Source organism: Balaenoptera musculus, chromosome 16 (genome assembly GCF_009873245.2).
Source record: "Balaenoptera musculus isolate JJ_BM4_2016_0621 chromosome 16, mBalMus1.pri.v3, whole genome shotgun sequence".
NCBI lineage: Eukaryota > Metazoa > Chordata > Mammalia > Artiodactyla > Balaenopteridae > Balaenoptera > Balaenoptera musculus.
The window spans coordinates 49,947,592-49,964,127 of NC_045800.1; the positions used below are offsets into that span (position 1 = coordinate 49,947,592).

Consider the following 16,536-nt stretch of genomic DNA (forward strand, 5'->3'; position numbering starts at 1 on the left):
CTATGTAAGTATAAAAATAAATTTGAAGTAACCTCTAAAGGTTATTTAATTAGCTCAAGGTTTTTCACATTGTTCTACAAAACCTGAAGCTCCCCAGGTTCCATGGGATATTCTCCATCCAGAATTAGATCCTAAGATTTTTATGAAATTACTGAACTAGAGCAATCTCACTTGAATCTAGATCAGTCTTAAAACCAGAACTATCTACAACATCTGTCTCTCAAATCCCTTGCGAAATATTTACATACCATGTTATTTTCATTATTGTAAAACATTCTTTACCCTTCCATTGTATTAACATCTATAAAACATTTATAAAAGCCATTTAGCTCCTTGGAAATATGCTTTCGAAGATGTAGCAACTTCGAATGCTCATAATAAAAGATTAAACTTTAATCTTTTTTTTTCTAAACTTTAATCCTTTAAAGAAATCCCAAAATTAAAAATTGGCTGACTTCAACTAGCCAAAACCATACTATTTTTTTTTTCTTTTTTTTTTTTTCATACTGTTTTTAATTACTATAGGTTCACACTAAATCCTGATATCTAAGAGGGCAAATTATTCCTGCTTTTCTTTTTCAAAAATGCCCAGGCTAAAAATATATATATATAAATATAAATAAATAAATACAATAAATGCCCAGGATGCTTTTGACCACTTACTCTTTTACCTATTAGAATAGTCTTATCAAATTTCATGAAAATCTTATTGGGATTTTGATTGGATTTTTACTGAGTTTCAGAATAATCTCATCAAATTTCATGAAAATCTTATTGGGATTTTGATTGGATTTTTACTGACTTTATAGATCAACTTGGAGAGAACAGAAATCTTTACAATGTTAAACCTTTCAGTGAACAAAATATGTTTATTTAGTTCTTTAATTTCTCTTAATTTTTAATTTTTTCATTTAACAACAAAATTGTTAAATTTCTTACTAGATATTTAGTACCACATGATAATATTGTAAATGGTGCCTTCTCTTTATTTGTGTTACTAGTTGTTAGTCACTCCACTCTAGAAATGCAATTGACTTTTTTTTTTTTTTTTTTTTAATTTATTTATTTATTTTATTTTGGGGTGTGTTGGGTCTTCATTGATGCACACAGGCTTTCTCTAGTTGTGGCGAGCGGGCTTCTCATTGTAGTGGCTTCTCTTGTTGCGGAGCACGGGCTGTAGGTGCACAGGCTTCAGTAGTTGCGGTGCGTGGGCTCAGTAGTTGTGGCGCATGGGCTTAGTTGCTCCGCGGCATGTGGGATCTTCCCGGACCAGGGCTCGAACCCGTGTCCCCTGCATTGGCAGGCGGATTCTCAACCACTGCGCCACCAGGGAAGCCCTGCAATTGACTTTTGTATATTAACCTTATACCTGGCCACCTTGCTAAACTTTCCCATTATTTCTAATAATTTGCTTGTAGTTTTAAGAGGGGAAAGATCCTTTGTAAATCTATAAATAATAATTATAATAATCCATCACATCATCTGTAAATAATGACAGCTTTATTGCTTCTTTTCCAATCTTTTTGGAAATTTCTCTTTCCATGTTTTCTCACACTGGTTAGTATCTCCAATAATATGCTGAATAAAAGTAGTAACAGCAGCATCCTAGTCTCGTTCCTAATTTTTTTAAGGAATGTTTCTAATATTTCTCCAATTAAGATATCTGCTCTGGATTTTTTAAAGATACTCCTTATGAATTTAAAATAAATTTCCTTCTATTCCCAATGAATAGGGGTTGAATTTTATTTTCAAAAGCTTTTTTGTACCTTTGAGATGAACATATATGGCTTTTTTTAACTTCTTTTTTTGAACTAATATTAGACTTACAAAAAAGTTGCAAAAATAGTGGAGTTCTCTTATATTCCTTATCCTATATCCTCTAATGTGAAGATCTTCATAAGTACAGAATAATTATGAACAGAAAATTAATACTGCTTAAATATTAACTATAAATCTTACTCAAATTTTACCAATTTTCCCACTAATATTCTTCTTCTATGTAGCATCTTATCCAGGATTCTACATTACATTTAGTTGTTATTTCTCTTTAGTCTCCTCCAGTCTGCAGTAGTTATCAGTCTTCTTTTTAAAACATTTATTTATTTATCTGGTTGCATGGGGTCTTAATTGCAGCAGGCAGGCTCCTTAGTTGTGGCTCGTGGGCTCCTTATTTGTGGCATGCAAAGTCTTAGTTGCGGCACGCATGTGGGATCTAATTCCCCGACCAGAGATCGAACCCAGGCCCCCTGCATTGAGAGCACGGAGTCTTATCCACTGTGCCACTGGGGAAGTCCCCAGTCTTTCTTGTCATTCATGACCTCGACACTTCTGAAGAGTATTGATCAATTACTTTGTAGAATGTCCCTCCATTTGGGTTTCCCCAATGTTTTCTCATGACTGAAATGAGGTTATGCATTTTTGGCAAGAATACCACAAAAATTATGCTGTCTCCCTTTCAATGCAACATAGCAAGGAATTCATGATATCCTTAATACTGATATTTACCTTAATCACCCAGTTAAGTTGGTGTCTGCCTTGTAAGTTGGTTTTCTCCTTGTAAGCTGATGACTACCTTGGGGAGACATTTTGAGACTATGCAATGTTATTTCTCCCCAAACTTCCATCTACTAATTTTAGCATCTATCAGTGGATCCTTGTTTGCAATATTTATTACTGAAGTGGTTATCTAATGGTAATTCTCTGTTTTCCTTTTTCTTCTCACATTTATTCATTGTAATTCCAATTTAGTCATTGGAATTGTGAAGAAGAGCTCTTATTTATTTGTTTGTTTGTTTATTTGTTTACTTAATTTAGTTTGTAAGTCAGTCAGTTGAATGTTTATTTATTTCAGTATGAACCCATAAATATCTTATTCTATGGGCTATAATCCAATACTATCTTTTCTTTTTTTCCTTAAATTGTTCCAGTTTTGGCTAGTAGGTAGTCCTTCATGTTGGCTCTTGTGTTCTTTCAAAACAACCCTTTTCTGACACCACCAGATGTTCCAGGCTCTTCTCGTATTTTCGCTGTCCCAGTCCTGTAATCAACCACTTCTAGCAGTGCTGGTTCCTTTTACAGACCAAGATCTGGGCCCTAGATATGATCATTCTTACTGAGGTGTCACTACTTCTGTGTCCTCTCAGCAGACAGAACTAGGAAATATATGTACTAAGCATAGTAGCCCACCTATACACATATATCTATATTTCTGTATCCCTTTATCTATATGCTTATCTATCTATATATTGAAAACCATGAGCATACACTAGTATTTCTAGCTCTAATCCAAAAGGTTCCTTTTAACCTTCCCTCTTTTTTAAATATAACTTCTTTCTTTCACAGTGAGAAACCCAATTCTCATTATCTACAATTTATTTACTTACTTGTTCAATTTTAGTACATATACAGAGTTGTTGCTAATCCATTCCTCTTTGAGAAACACTTTTACTAACTAGATTACAGCATTTATGTACGTTTTTTTCCTTAGCCTTACAGAATCCAGTCAATACACTGTTTTCCAGTTTCTTTTTTTTTTTTTTTAATTATTTATTTATTTTTATTTATTATTTATTTTTGGCTGTGTTGGGTCTTCGTTTCTGTGCGAGGGCTTTCTCCAGTTGCGGAGAGCGGGGGCGACTCTTCATCGCGGTGCGCGGGCCTCTCACTATCGTGGCCTCTCTTGTTGCGGAGCACAGGCTCCGGACGCGCAGGCTCAGTAGTTGTGGCTCACGGGCCTAGTTGCTCCATGGCATGTGGGATCTTCCCAGACCAGGGCTCGAACCCGTGTCCCCTGCATCGGCAGGCAGATTCTCAACCACTGCACCACCAGGGAAGCCCCTCCAGTTTCTTAAGTTTGTTCTTTTTCCCCCCACCCTTCTGTGTAGTTATTTTATTCATCTGTAATACTGTTAGGCTCATTTGTCAGTGTTCATTCCATTTTGGGTTCCCCCTCCACCACATTCTAATTGGTTTTAATCGTTTATTTTCGGGGGTATATGAAACATCACTGTGGTTCTGTGAGACAGAGTCACACAAAAAGACATACTCAAAGAAGTGTCACTCCCTCCTCATCAATGTTACCCTATTTCCATTCCCTCTTTCATCTCTCTCATTGATGCTACCTTATTTCCATTCCCTCTTTCTTTCTACCCCTTTCCCAACCTTTCCCAAGATTGCAGGTATCCAATCTTGTTATTTCTGGTTTATCCTTTCTGCATTTTTTTTGCACAAATGAGGAGTTACATGTATATTTTCTTATTCCTCCCTTCTTTCTTAGATGAAGGATAGCATACTACATACACTTTTGGGGGCTTTTTATTTTTCACATAACAATATGTCATGGAAATCACTTCATATCACTTCATAGACTCTTTTTACACCTGCATAGTATTCCACTATGTGACTGTACCATAATTTAATCAACCATTCTATGTATGAGCATTTCAATTTTTTCAATGTCTCGTAATTATAAACAACACTGCAAACAATAACCTTGTTCCGATGTATTTTCATATTTTTGTATTGATAGTTGTATCTTCAGGATGGATTCCTAAAAGTAAGCTTGTTGGGTTGAAAGCTGCGTACATATGTAATTCTGTTAGGTATCACCAAATATTCCTCCAGAAGGGTTGTGGCAATTTACCTTCCCACCAGCGATGTGTAAAAGAGCCTTCTCCCCCACAGCCTCATCAACAGAATGTGTTGTCCTAGTTTTTAATTTTTGCCAATCTGATAGGTGAACGACATCTGTGTTGTTTTAACTTGAATTTCTCGCGTCTACTTCCCATTTTTCCATCAGGTCCGCTGTTGCTCAATTTTTAAGAGTTCTCCACATATTAGGAATACTACCCTTTTGTCTTAGATGTATGTTGCAAATATTCCCTCCAAGTATGCCAGCTGTGTTTTGACTTTATGTTGTTTTTATTCATTCAAATTTTTATTTTTCCATAGGTAAATGTATTAGTCTTGTATTTTACTGCCTCTGGATTCTGAGTAATAGTAAGAAAGACTTTCCCTACACCAGGTTTAGAGGGGAATTCATCTATGTTTCCTTCTAATAGTTATATGGTTTTATTTTTTACATTTAGATTCTTTTTTTTTGTAATTTATCTTTTTTTTTTAACATCTTCATTGGAGTATAATTGCTTTACAATGTTGTGTTAGTTTCTGCTTTATAACAAAGTGAATCAGCTACACGTATACATACATACCCATATCTCCTCCCTCTTGTATCTCCCTCCCACCCTCCTTATCCCACCCCTCTAGGTGGGATACAAAGCACGGAGGTGATCTCCCTGTGCTATGCGGCTGCTTCCCACTAGCTATCTATTTTACATTTGGTAGTGTATATATGTCAATGCTACTCTCTCACTTCATCCCAGCTTACCCTTCCCCTCCCCGTGTCCTCAAGTCCATCCTCTACGTCTGCATCTTTATTCCTGTCCTGCCTTTAGGTTCGTCAGAACCATCTGTTTTAGATTCCATATGTATGTTAGCATACAGTATTTGTTTTTCCTTTTCTGACTTACTTCACTCTGTATGACAGACTCTAGGTCCATCCACCTCATTACAAACAACTCAATTTCGTTTCTTTTTATGGCTGAGTAATATTCCATTGTATATATGTGCTACATCTTCTTTATCCATTCATCTGTCGATGGATACTAGGTAGCTTCCATGTCCTGGCTATTGTAAACAGTGCTGCAATGAACATTGTGGTACATGACTCTTTTTGAATTATCGTTTTTCTCAGGGTATATGCCCAGTAGTGGGATTGCCGGGTCATAAGGCAGTTCATTTTTAGTTTTTTAAGGAACCTCCATATTGCTCTCCATAGTGGCTGTATCAATTTACATCCCCACCAACAGTGCAAGAGGATTCCCCTTTCTCCACACCCACTCCAGCATTTATGGTTTGTAGATTTTTTGATGATGGCCATTCTGACTAGTATGAGGTGATACATCATTGTAGTTTTGATTTGCATTTCTCTAATGATTAGTGATGTTGAGCATCCTTTCATGTGTTTGTTGGCAATCTGTGTATCTTCTTTGGAGAAACGTCTGTTTAGGTCTTCTGCCCATTTTTGGATTAGGTTGTTTGTTTTTTTGATATTGAGCTACATGAACTGCTTGTATATTTGGAGATTAATCCTTTGTCAGTTGCTTCGTTGGCAAATATTTTCTCCCATTCTGAGGGTTGTCTTTTCGTCTTGTTTATGGTTTCCTTCGCTGTGCAAAAGCTTTTAAGTTTCATTAGGTCCTATTTGTTTATTTTTGTTTTTATTTCCATTTCTCTAGGAGGTGGGTCAAAAGGGATCTTGCCGTGATTTATGTCATAGAGTGTTCTGCCTATGTTTTCCTCTAAGAGTTTGATAGTGTCTGGCCTTACATTTAGGTCTTGAATCCATTTTGAGTTTATTTTTGTGTATGGTGTTAGGAAATGTTCTTATTTCATTCTTTTACATGTAGCTGTCCAGTTTTCCCAGCACCACTTATTGAAGAGGCTGTCTTTTCTCCATTGTATATTCTTGCCTCCTTTATCAAAGATAAGGTGACCATATGTGCGTGAGTTTTTCTCTGGGCTTTCTATCCTGTTCCATTGATCTACATTTCTGTTTTTGTACCAGTACCATGTTATCTTGATTACTGTAGCTTTGTAGTATAGTCTGAAGTCAGGGAGCCTGATTCCTCCAGCTCCATTTTTCTTTCTCAAGATTGCTTTGGCTATTCAGGGACTTTTGTGTTTCCATATAAATTGTGAAATTTTTTGTTCTAGTTCTGTGAAAAATGCCATTGGTAGTTTGATAAGGATTGCACTGAATCTGTAGATTGCTTTGGGTAGTATAGTCATTTTCACAATGTTGATTCTTCCAATCCAAGGACATGGTATATCTCTCCATCTGTTTACATTTAGATTCTTAATCCATTTGGAGTTTATTCTTCTATTTGCTGTGAGAATTTGTCACCCGAAAACTCAGTTCACCTTTTCGTGGGTGTCAAGTCAAAAGACACTACCGGGCTTCCCTGGTGGCGCAGTGGTTGAGAATCTGCCTGCCAATGCAGGGAACACGGGTTCGAGCCCTGGTCTGGGAAGATCCCACATGCCGCGGAGCAACTGGGCCCGTGAACCACAATTACTGAGCCTGCGCGTCTGGAGCCTGTGCTCCACAACAAGAGAGGCCGCGATAATGAGAGGCCCGCGCACGGCAATGAAGAGCGGCCCCCACTTGCTGCAACTAGAGAAAGCCCTCGCACAGAAAAAACGAAGACCCAACACAGCCATAAAATAAATATAAATAAATAAATAAATAAATAAGAAAAAAACCCCAAAGTTTGAAAAAAAAAAAAAAAAGACACTACCAAGTCAAAGATGGGGAGAAGGCAGGATTTATAACTTGCAGCAAGTAAGGAGAACACTGGTGATCATTCCCAAAGCAGTGTCTCCCAGAACAGCAAAATTGCATAAGTTTTAAGCTAAGGGTACCTGCATATTCATGAAGGGGTTTGGGCAGTTGGCAGTTTAAGCTAAGGGTACCTGCATATTCATGAAGGGGTTTGGTGTATGCATATTCATGAAGGGACTTGGGCAGTTGGCAGAGTCCAAGCTGGAAAAGGTCAAAATCATCATCCCTTAGGTTCCAGTTGATCTGGTGGTTCAGCAATTCAGGCTAATCTTTACCTTTGAAACGGAACTGGGAATCTTTACAACTGATATTTTATCTTTGTTATTGTTACTTCTCTTCCCTGATAACAGTCATTGGTTTCTGCATTCCTTTGTTCCCTTAAGATCATTAATTACTGAGACCTGTTCAAGGACAAGCATTATGGCCATGCTTAGACCACAAAATGGCTTAGGCCAAAAATGGCTTCTCTTGTGTCAAGAAAGCCATGCCTGGTTCTCTTTCTCTGGGGACTCCCTTACCCTATCTGGTTCCAAAATGGATATAATCTTATCTTTTTCTAAATGGCTACCCAGTTACCTCAGCACCATTTATTAAAAAGCTAACCGTTACCTCAGTGGTTTCAGTTACCATCTTTGTCATATACTAAATTATACATATGTGGTCTAATTCTGGTCTCCCTATTCTGTTCCACTGATCTAGTTGCCTATTCATGCACCAGTATCACACTGCTTTAATTATGGGGGCTTTAGAGTATGTTTCAATGCCTGATAAGCCTAGTCTCTCATAGTTTTTTTTCCTAGCTTTCCTAGTTTTTCTATTTTCCTAGCTATTCTTGCATGTTTGTTTTTCCATATGAATATTAGTATCAAGTTGTATATGCCATAACATAGCATGTTGGTATTTTTATTGAGACTGCATTGAATTTATAAATTATCTTAAGGAGAATTGGTATCATTATAACGTTGAGTCATCCCATCCAAGAATAGGGAATGTTGTCTTTCCATTTGTTCATGTATTCATTTTTTTCTAGTGTATTTAAAATTTTTCTTCATATAGGTGTTGCACCTTTTTTTTTTTTTAATTATTTATTTATTTATGGCTGTGTTGGGTCTTCGTTTCTGTGTGAGGGCTTTCTCTAGTTGAGGCAAGTGGGGGCCACTCTTCATTGCGGTGCGAGAGCCTCTCACTATCGTGGCCTCTCTTGTTGCGGAGCACAGGCTCCAGACACGCAGGCTCAATATTTGTGGCTCACGGGTCTAGTTGCTCCGCAGCATGTGGGATCTTCCCAGACCAGGGCTTGAATCCGCGTCCCCTGCATTGGCAGGCAGATTCTCAACCACTGCGCCACCAGGGAAGCCCGGTGTTGCACATTTCTTGTTTAATTTATCCTGAAGTATCTTTATTACTATTGTAAATAAGTATTTTCCTACCATTATGCCCTCTGTTTGGTGTTTGTGTATACAAATGTTATTGATTTTTTTTAATAGTAATTTTTGTATTGTTACACCACTGAATTCTTTTATTGTTTGAACTGATTTTATCTTTGAGTCCCTGGAGTTTTCCAGATATGTTATCAAAGCATTTTTACATAGAGATAGTTTTTATTCTTCTTCACCCATTCAAATGTCTCTTCTTGTCTAATTGCATTGGTTAATAAGTCTATATATAATGGTGAAGAATAGCAGAGATAGTGAACATTCTTATCTTATTACTGATATTAGTGGAAATGCCTCTAGTGTTTCTCCATTAAATAAGATTAGGCATTAGGGCTAAGCATATCTATATTTTTGATACAGTATCAACTGTATTGTAACTGTAGCACTGTACTGAAACTGTACTTATTGATAGAAGGAGAAAGTATCCCTCAATTTTTACTTCCTGGAGTGCTTTTTTTTTTTTTTTTTTATAAATTTTATTTATTTATTTATTTATTTATGCTGTGTTGGGTCTTCATTTCTGTGCGAGGGCTTTCTCTAGTTGTGGCAAGCGGGGGCCACTCTTCATCGCGGTGCACGGGCCTCTCACTATCGCGGCCTCTCTTGTTGAGGATCACAGGCTCCAGATGCGCAGGCTCAGTAGTTGTGGCTCACGGGCCTAGCTGCTCCGTGGCATGTGGGATCTTCCCAGACCAGGGCTCGAACCCGTGTCCCCTGCATTGGCAGGCAGATTCTCAACCACTGTGCCACCAGGGAAGCCCTGGAGTGCTTTTTATGATAAATTGATGTTGAATTTTGTCAAAGGATTTCTCAACATCTATGGAGATAGTCATATAATTTTTCCTTAGATTTATTAATATGAAATATGATACTCATGCATATTCTGATACTGAACAAATCTTCCATTTCTGGAATAAATCTCACTTGGTCATTATTTTCCTAATGTGGTGTTAGATTTTGTTTACTAAAATTCTGTTTAAACTTTTGTACCAATAATCATGTACAATACTGGTTTGTATTTTTATTTGTAATGTTTTTATTTGGTTTAGGTGTCAGTGTTATATTTGCTTTATAAAAGGAATTAGGAATTTTCCTTCTTCAATACTCTGGAATAGGGACTTCCCTGGTGGCACAGTGGTTAAGAATCTGCCTGCCAATGCATGGGACACAGGTTGGAGCCTTGGTCCAGAAGATCCCACATGCCACGGAGCAACTAAGCCCATGCACCACAACTACTGAGCCTGCGCTCTAGAGCCCGTGAGCTACAACTACTTAGTCCGCATGCCACAACTACTGAAGCCCACATGCCTAGAGCCTGTGCTCCACAACAAGAGAAGCCACTGCAATGAGAAGTCCACGCAGCGCAACAAACAGTAGCCCCTGCTCGCCCCAACTACAGAAAGGCCCCCACACAGCAACAAAGACCCAACACAGCCAAACATAAATTAATTAATTTTTAAAAATACCCTGAAATAATTTTAACACCATTGGAATTATCTGATCTTTGAAGGTTTGGTAGAATTTCCTATGAAACTATCTGGGCCTCACACTTTTTTGTATGGTAGTTCCTTAATTCTTTTTATTTTTATTTTTGGCTGCACCTCATGGCTTGTGGGATCTTAGTTCCTGGACCAGGGATCCAACCGGGGCCTCCAGCAGTGGAAGCACAGAGTCCTAACCACTGGACGGCCAGGGAATTCCCTGTATTTCTTGTATAGAAACTGGTCAGTTTAAGCTTTCTATCTCTAACGGGATCAATTTTGGCAATCTGTATTTCCCTAGAAAATTATATATCTAGCTTTTTCAAATTTATTTGCATTAAGTTCTGTAAAATAGCCTTTTATTTTTTTAACATATCATTATTATTATTATTTTTTTTTTTGGCTGTCTTGGGTCTTCATTGTTGCATGCGGGCTTTCTCTAGTTGCAGTGAGCGCAGGCTCCTCGTTGCAGTGCGTGGGCTTATCATTGTTGTGGCTTCTCCTATTGCAGAGCGTGGGCTCTAGGCACGTGGGCTCAGTAGTTGCAGCACGCAGGCCCTAGAGCACGCGGGCTTCAGTAGTTGTGGCGCACAGGCTCAGTAGCTCCGTGGCATGTGGGATCTTCCCAGACTAGGGATCGAACCTGTGCCCCTGCATTAACAGGCAGATTCTTAACCACTGTGCCACTAAGGAAGTTCCCTTTTATTGGTTTTTAACTTCTGTTTCAATGATTATTTCCTCCTTGTCATTTATTCTGTATCTTTGTGCTTTCTCCCTTTTTTCTTTTATTTTTTCTTTTTCTTTTGTTTCTTTTTAACTTTATTGTATTACAGTTGATTTACAATGTTGTGTTAGTTTCAGGTGTACAATGAAGTGATTCCATTTACATATACATATATTCATTCTTTTTCAGACCCTTTTCTCATATAAGTTATCAGAGAACATCGAGTAGAGCTGTTATACAGCAGGTCCTTGTTGGTTATCTACCTTATATATAGTTATGTGTGTATGTTAATCCCCAGTTCCTGATTTATCCCTCCTCCCCACATTTCCCCTTTGGTAACCATAAGTTTGTTTTCCATATCTGTAAGTTTGTTTCTATTTTGTAAATTACTTCACTTGTATCATTTTTTTTTTAATTTATTTATTTATTTTTGGCTGTGTTGGGTCTTCGTTTCTGTGCAAGGGCTTTCTCTAGTTGTGGCAAGCGGGGGTCACTCTTCATCGCGGTGCGCGGGCCTCTCACTATCGCGGTCTCTCTTGTTGCGGAGCACAGGCTCCAGACGCGCAGGCTCAGTAATCGTGGCTCACGGGCCCAGGTGCTCTGTGGCATGTGGGATCTTCCCAGACCACGGCTCGAACCCGTGTCCCCTACATTGGCAGGCGGACTCCCAACCACTGCGCCACCAGGGAAGCCCACTTGTATCATTTTTAAAAAAAATTAGATTCCACATATGAGTGCTCTGTCTGACTTACTTCACTTAATATGATAATTTCTAGGGCCATCCATGCTGCTGCAAATGGCATTATTTCATTCTTTTTTATGGCTGAGTAATATTCCACTGTATATACATACCACATCTTCTTTATCCATTCCTCTGTCAGTGGACATTTAGATTGCTTCCATGTCTTAGTTATTGTAAATAGTGCTGCAATGAACATTGGGGTGCATGTCTCCCTTTTTTCTTGATCAAATTAACTAGTCGGTTCATCTATCTTTTTTTGAAACAAGATTTTGATTTATTATTAAAATTATCATTTTTTAATTCTTATTCTTATTAATTTCTGCTTTTACCTGTATTATTTCATTCCTGTTTCTCTGCTTTACTTTGTTGTTCTTTTGCTAGTTCTCTGAGTTTGGAATTTAATTCATTTATTTTTATTCTTTCATTTTTATTGATAAAAAGAGTTTAGCTAATAAATTTTTCTTTGATAACTCCCTTAAATGCATCCCAGAGATTCTGACATGCAGTGTTTTCATTGTCATTATTTTTTTTAATTGTATAATATCAGTTTGTATTTCCTTTTTCACCCAGGATTTTTTTAATAGGTTTAAAATTTCCAGATATAGGACCTGCTGTTGTTGTTGTTGTTAATAAATTCTAGTTTTATACCATTTGATCAGCGTGTTTGTAATAATTCCACTTTATAGAAGTTACTGACATTTTCTTTATGACCTAATAGGATCAATTTTCCTGACTGTGTTGTGGGCACATGACAAAAATGCGTATTTCTATCATTAGAATGTAGACTTCAATTTATATCCATAAGAGCTACCCTATTCATAGGATCAACACTGTTCACTATGTTATTTAGATCTTTTATGTCCTTAGTTATATTCTGTCTATTAGATCTGTCTTGTGCCATTAGAGAAATGCAAATTAATACCACAATGAGATATCACTACACACTGATTAGAATGGCTACTATTTCAAAACAGGACAATACCAAATGCTGACAAGGATGCAGAGAATCTACAAGATACACTGCTGGTAGGAGCCACTCTGGAAAATAGTTTGGCAGTTTCTTTTAAAACTGAACATGTATTTGCCATACAACCCCCTCTTCTCATTACCTCAAGAATTCCAGAGGCTCAGAAACTCCACGGAAGAACTTCGGAGGTCCCTGGAACCACTTAGAATAATATGCAAGGTTTTATATCTATCTACTTAAGTCTATTTTTCTGAAGACATGGCCCATAGCTTCTCAAAAAGGTCTACAACTTGCTAAAAGGTTAAGAACCATGACTATATTGACTCTAAGAAAAATAAGAAAATGAAACATGAACCCCAATATTTCTTTTTTCTTTTTTTTTAAATGAAATTTATTTTATTAATTAATTAATTAATTTATTTATTTTTTAAATTTTTGGCTGCGTTGGGTCTTCATTGCTGCGCGCGGGCTTTCTCTAGTTGCGGCGAGCGGGGGCTACTCTTCGTTGCAGTGTGTGGGCTTCTCGTTACGGTGGCTTCTCTTGTTGCAGAGTACAGCCTCTAGGTGCGTGGGCTTCAGTAGTTGTGGCACGTGGGTTCAGTAGTTGTGGCTCACGGGCTCTAGAGTGCAAGCTCAGTAGTGGTGGCACACAGGCTTAGTTGCTCCGCGGCATGTGGGATCTTCCCGGACCAGGGCTTGAACCCATGTCCCCAGCATTGGCAGGCGGATTCTTAACCACTGTGCCACCAGGGAAGCCCCCAATATTTCTTAAATATGATTATACTGTACAAGTTCATTTTTGTAAATTCTATTTTCATTCTTACTAAGAAAATAAACCAATACCTTTCAGCTAACTTGTTTAGAAGACATTTTGTAGCACTACCATTTTAACGCTACTTTTTTCTAATACACTTCAAATACTAAGAAATTATTATATTTAAAATGTGTCTTACATTCTTCAGGATGGACAGATGAATAACTCCCAAGATTTAATAAGTGACTGGTAAATGTTGATTGCAGTACTGTCTCACCAACCCAATGATCCTCATGAATAGTAACATCTAGAAAGGGGAAAAAAAAAAGTTCTGATCATGCCAAAAATTCCTTCACATTGTGGCTAACGTACCTATCATAGCAAAATACTGTGCATGCCTCTCACATGCCAGCCAACTGAACTTCAAATAGGGTAAATCATCTGCCTAAAGAAACAAAATGATAAAATAGCAAATCTGAACTCTGAACCTAGGTATGTCTGTATGTAGGTAAAATAACAAAAGTGCTTCTGTATATTCAAACAATATCAATATGGAAGCTCTGCTCCACAGAAGTTTAATGGCTTTTGTTCACTTAAGGCAAATGGTACAATGTATATTTCTGATAAATTAAAAGTGAATAGGGACTTCCCTGGTGGCACAGTGGTTAAGAATCTGCCTGCCAATGCAGGGGACGCGGGTTCAATCCCTGGGCTGGGAAGATCCCATATGCCTCGGAACAACTAAGCCCACGTGCCACAACTACTGAGCCCACGTGCTGCAACTAGTGAAGCCCACGCGCATAGAGCCCATGCTCCGCAACAAGAGAAGCCACTGCAATGAGAAGCCTGAGCACTGCAATGAAAAGTAGCTCCCACTCGCCACAACTAGGGAAAGCCCATGCACAGCAACAAAGACCCAACACAGCCAAAAAAAAAAAAAGTGACTAATTTAGGGCCAGGAAGCCAAGCAGTGGTTCATTCCAAAGCAGTAGTGCCTAGAAGAGTAAAAAATATTCAGTATGCATTTACCCCTTCTGCTAATAAGCATAACATAAGGCATTCTTATTCAGAAATTGTGAACTAGATACTATTCCTTCCTAAGGAAATAAAGCAAAACAGAACAAAAAACCCTGTTAAAAAAAAAGGTGTTCATAGAAATAATCTAAATATACTATAATAGGAAAATGGTTAAGTAAATTGTGCTAAATCACTTCACAGAATGTTACCTAGTTGTTAACAATTGTATGGACACTAGGAAAAGATAGAGAGATAGCAGGGTTGAGTTTCCATCTGCTAGGAAAAGGCCTCCTGGGAGGCACACACAGTGACAGTAATGCCTTGGTAAAGTAACCATGGTCCACGGTCTAACCCTCTCTTTATGGTCTGCGGAACCTCACTTTTTTCAGCACTCCAAAAATAGATTTCAGCTCTGCAGCATAAGCTCAGTTAATGAGACAAAAAAACCCAAAACAGAACACAATCTTCTTGTTTAAATATACAACAAGGCATTAATTGCCAAAGAACAACACTTGCAGCCTGTTCTCACCTTGTAGGCAGTTTTACACCTTGGAAGCCAAGTCATAAGGAAAGGGCTGCTCAGCGAGCACTGAATCAGAACAGAGCTGAGTTAGATGACCTGAGCTGCCAACGAATAAGAGGATACCGCCAGTGAGACAAGACTACGCCAAGCTGTTACAATCCCATGTTCGTTCATCTCTTCAGTAGGGACTGCACCTGACAATCTTACACAAATACCAGCGTATATTAGCTAAGGTTCTCACTCCCCCAGCAAACCATCTGGTAGGAATTACCAGTGATTGCCTTGATTTCTCTTTATAAGCTTCTAAGGCTGACCCACACCTCTTCTCTATCACATTCTTTCTTTAGATGTGCTATTAAGCTCAATCAACTTCATCCTGGTCTGGGATTCATGCTTTTTTTTAAATATAAATTTATTTATTTATTCACTTATTTTTGGCTGCGTTGGGTCGTCATTGCTGCCCGCGGGCGTTTCTCTAGTTTTGACAAGCGGGGGCTACTCTTCGTTGCATTGCGCGGGCTTCTCACTGCGGTGGCTTCTCTTTGTTGCGGAGCACGGGCCCTAGGCACGTGGGCTTCAGCAGTTGTGGCACACAGGCTTAGTTGCTCCGCAGCATGTGGGATCCTCCTGGACCAGGGCTCGAACCCGTGTCCCCTGCATTGGCAGGCAGATTCTTAACCACTGCGCCACCAGGGAAGTCCTGGGATTCATTCATTTTTTTTTATTAATTAAGATTGGAAAGTCCACTTATTTATTTTTATTTATTTATTTATTTATTTTTGGCTGTGTTGGGTCTTCGTTGCCACGCACGGGCTTTCTCTAGTTGCGGTGAGCGGGGACTACTCTTCGCTGTGGTACGTGGGCTTCTCATTGCAGTGGCTTCTCTTGTTGCGGAGCAGGGGCTCTAGGCACGCAGGCTTCAGTAGTTGTGGCTCACGGGCTCAGTAGTTGTGGCTCACAGGCTCTAGAGCACAGGCTCAGTAGTTGTGGTGCAAGGGCTTATTTGCTCCATGGCATGTGGGATCCTCCCAGACCAGGGCTCAAACCCGCGTCCCCTGCATTGGCAGGCAGATTCTTAACGACTGCACCACCAGGGAAGTCCTGGGATTCACTCTTAAAATGACTGGTATCTCTGCCCTAATACACTGGTGTGTTGATTTTTAAATCAATAAAGGACATGTAACAAAATGTTAAGATTTCTTTTTTCACGTGAAAAAGCAGGATACAAACTGTTTTTCATGATTACAATTGTATATTAAGAGTAGGGATTCTGGAGTCTGGGTGAAACCCTGCTTTGCCACCTCCTAGCTGGGTGACAGTGGGCAAGTTACTTCACTTCCCTAGGTCCCAATTTCCTCCAGCTGAAAAATGAGGATGATAATCAGTGCTCTCCTCATATAGTTGTTGTAATGAGTTGAAAGACACGTAAAGTTTGAAACAGGAACTGACACTAAGTAAGTTCCCAATAAATATCAGCTATTACCCATGTA

At 38.6% G+C, this 16,536-nt stretch overlaps 1 protein-coding gene across 5 annotated transcripts in view; it reads right to left on the reverse strand.

Moving 5' to 3' along the window:
• Window positions 1-16,536, reverse strand: part of SHLD2 (shieldin complex subunit 2) — a 96,179-nt gene that overhangs the window by 31,962 nt on the left and 47,681 nt on the right. For 4 of the 5 annotated variants that reach the window (XM_036829221.1, XM_036829222.1, XM_036829223.1 and 1 more), the window contains one exon: window positions 13,706-13,813. In XM_036829221.1, the coding sequence (XP_036685116.1) occupies window positions 13,706-13,813 (108 nt within the window). Of the gene's footprint in view, window positions 1-13,705; window positions 13,814-16,536 lie in introns of those variants that run through there. The other variant, XM_036829225.1, reaches the window with a different exon arrangement.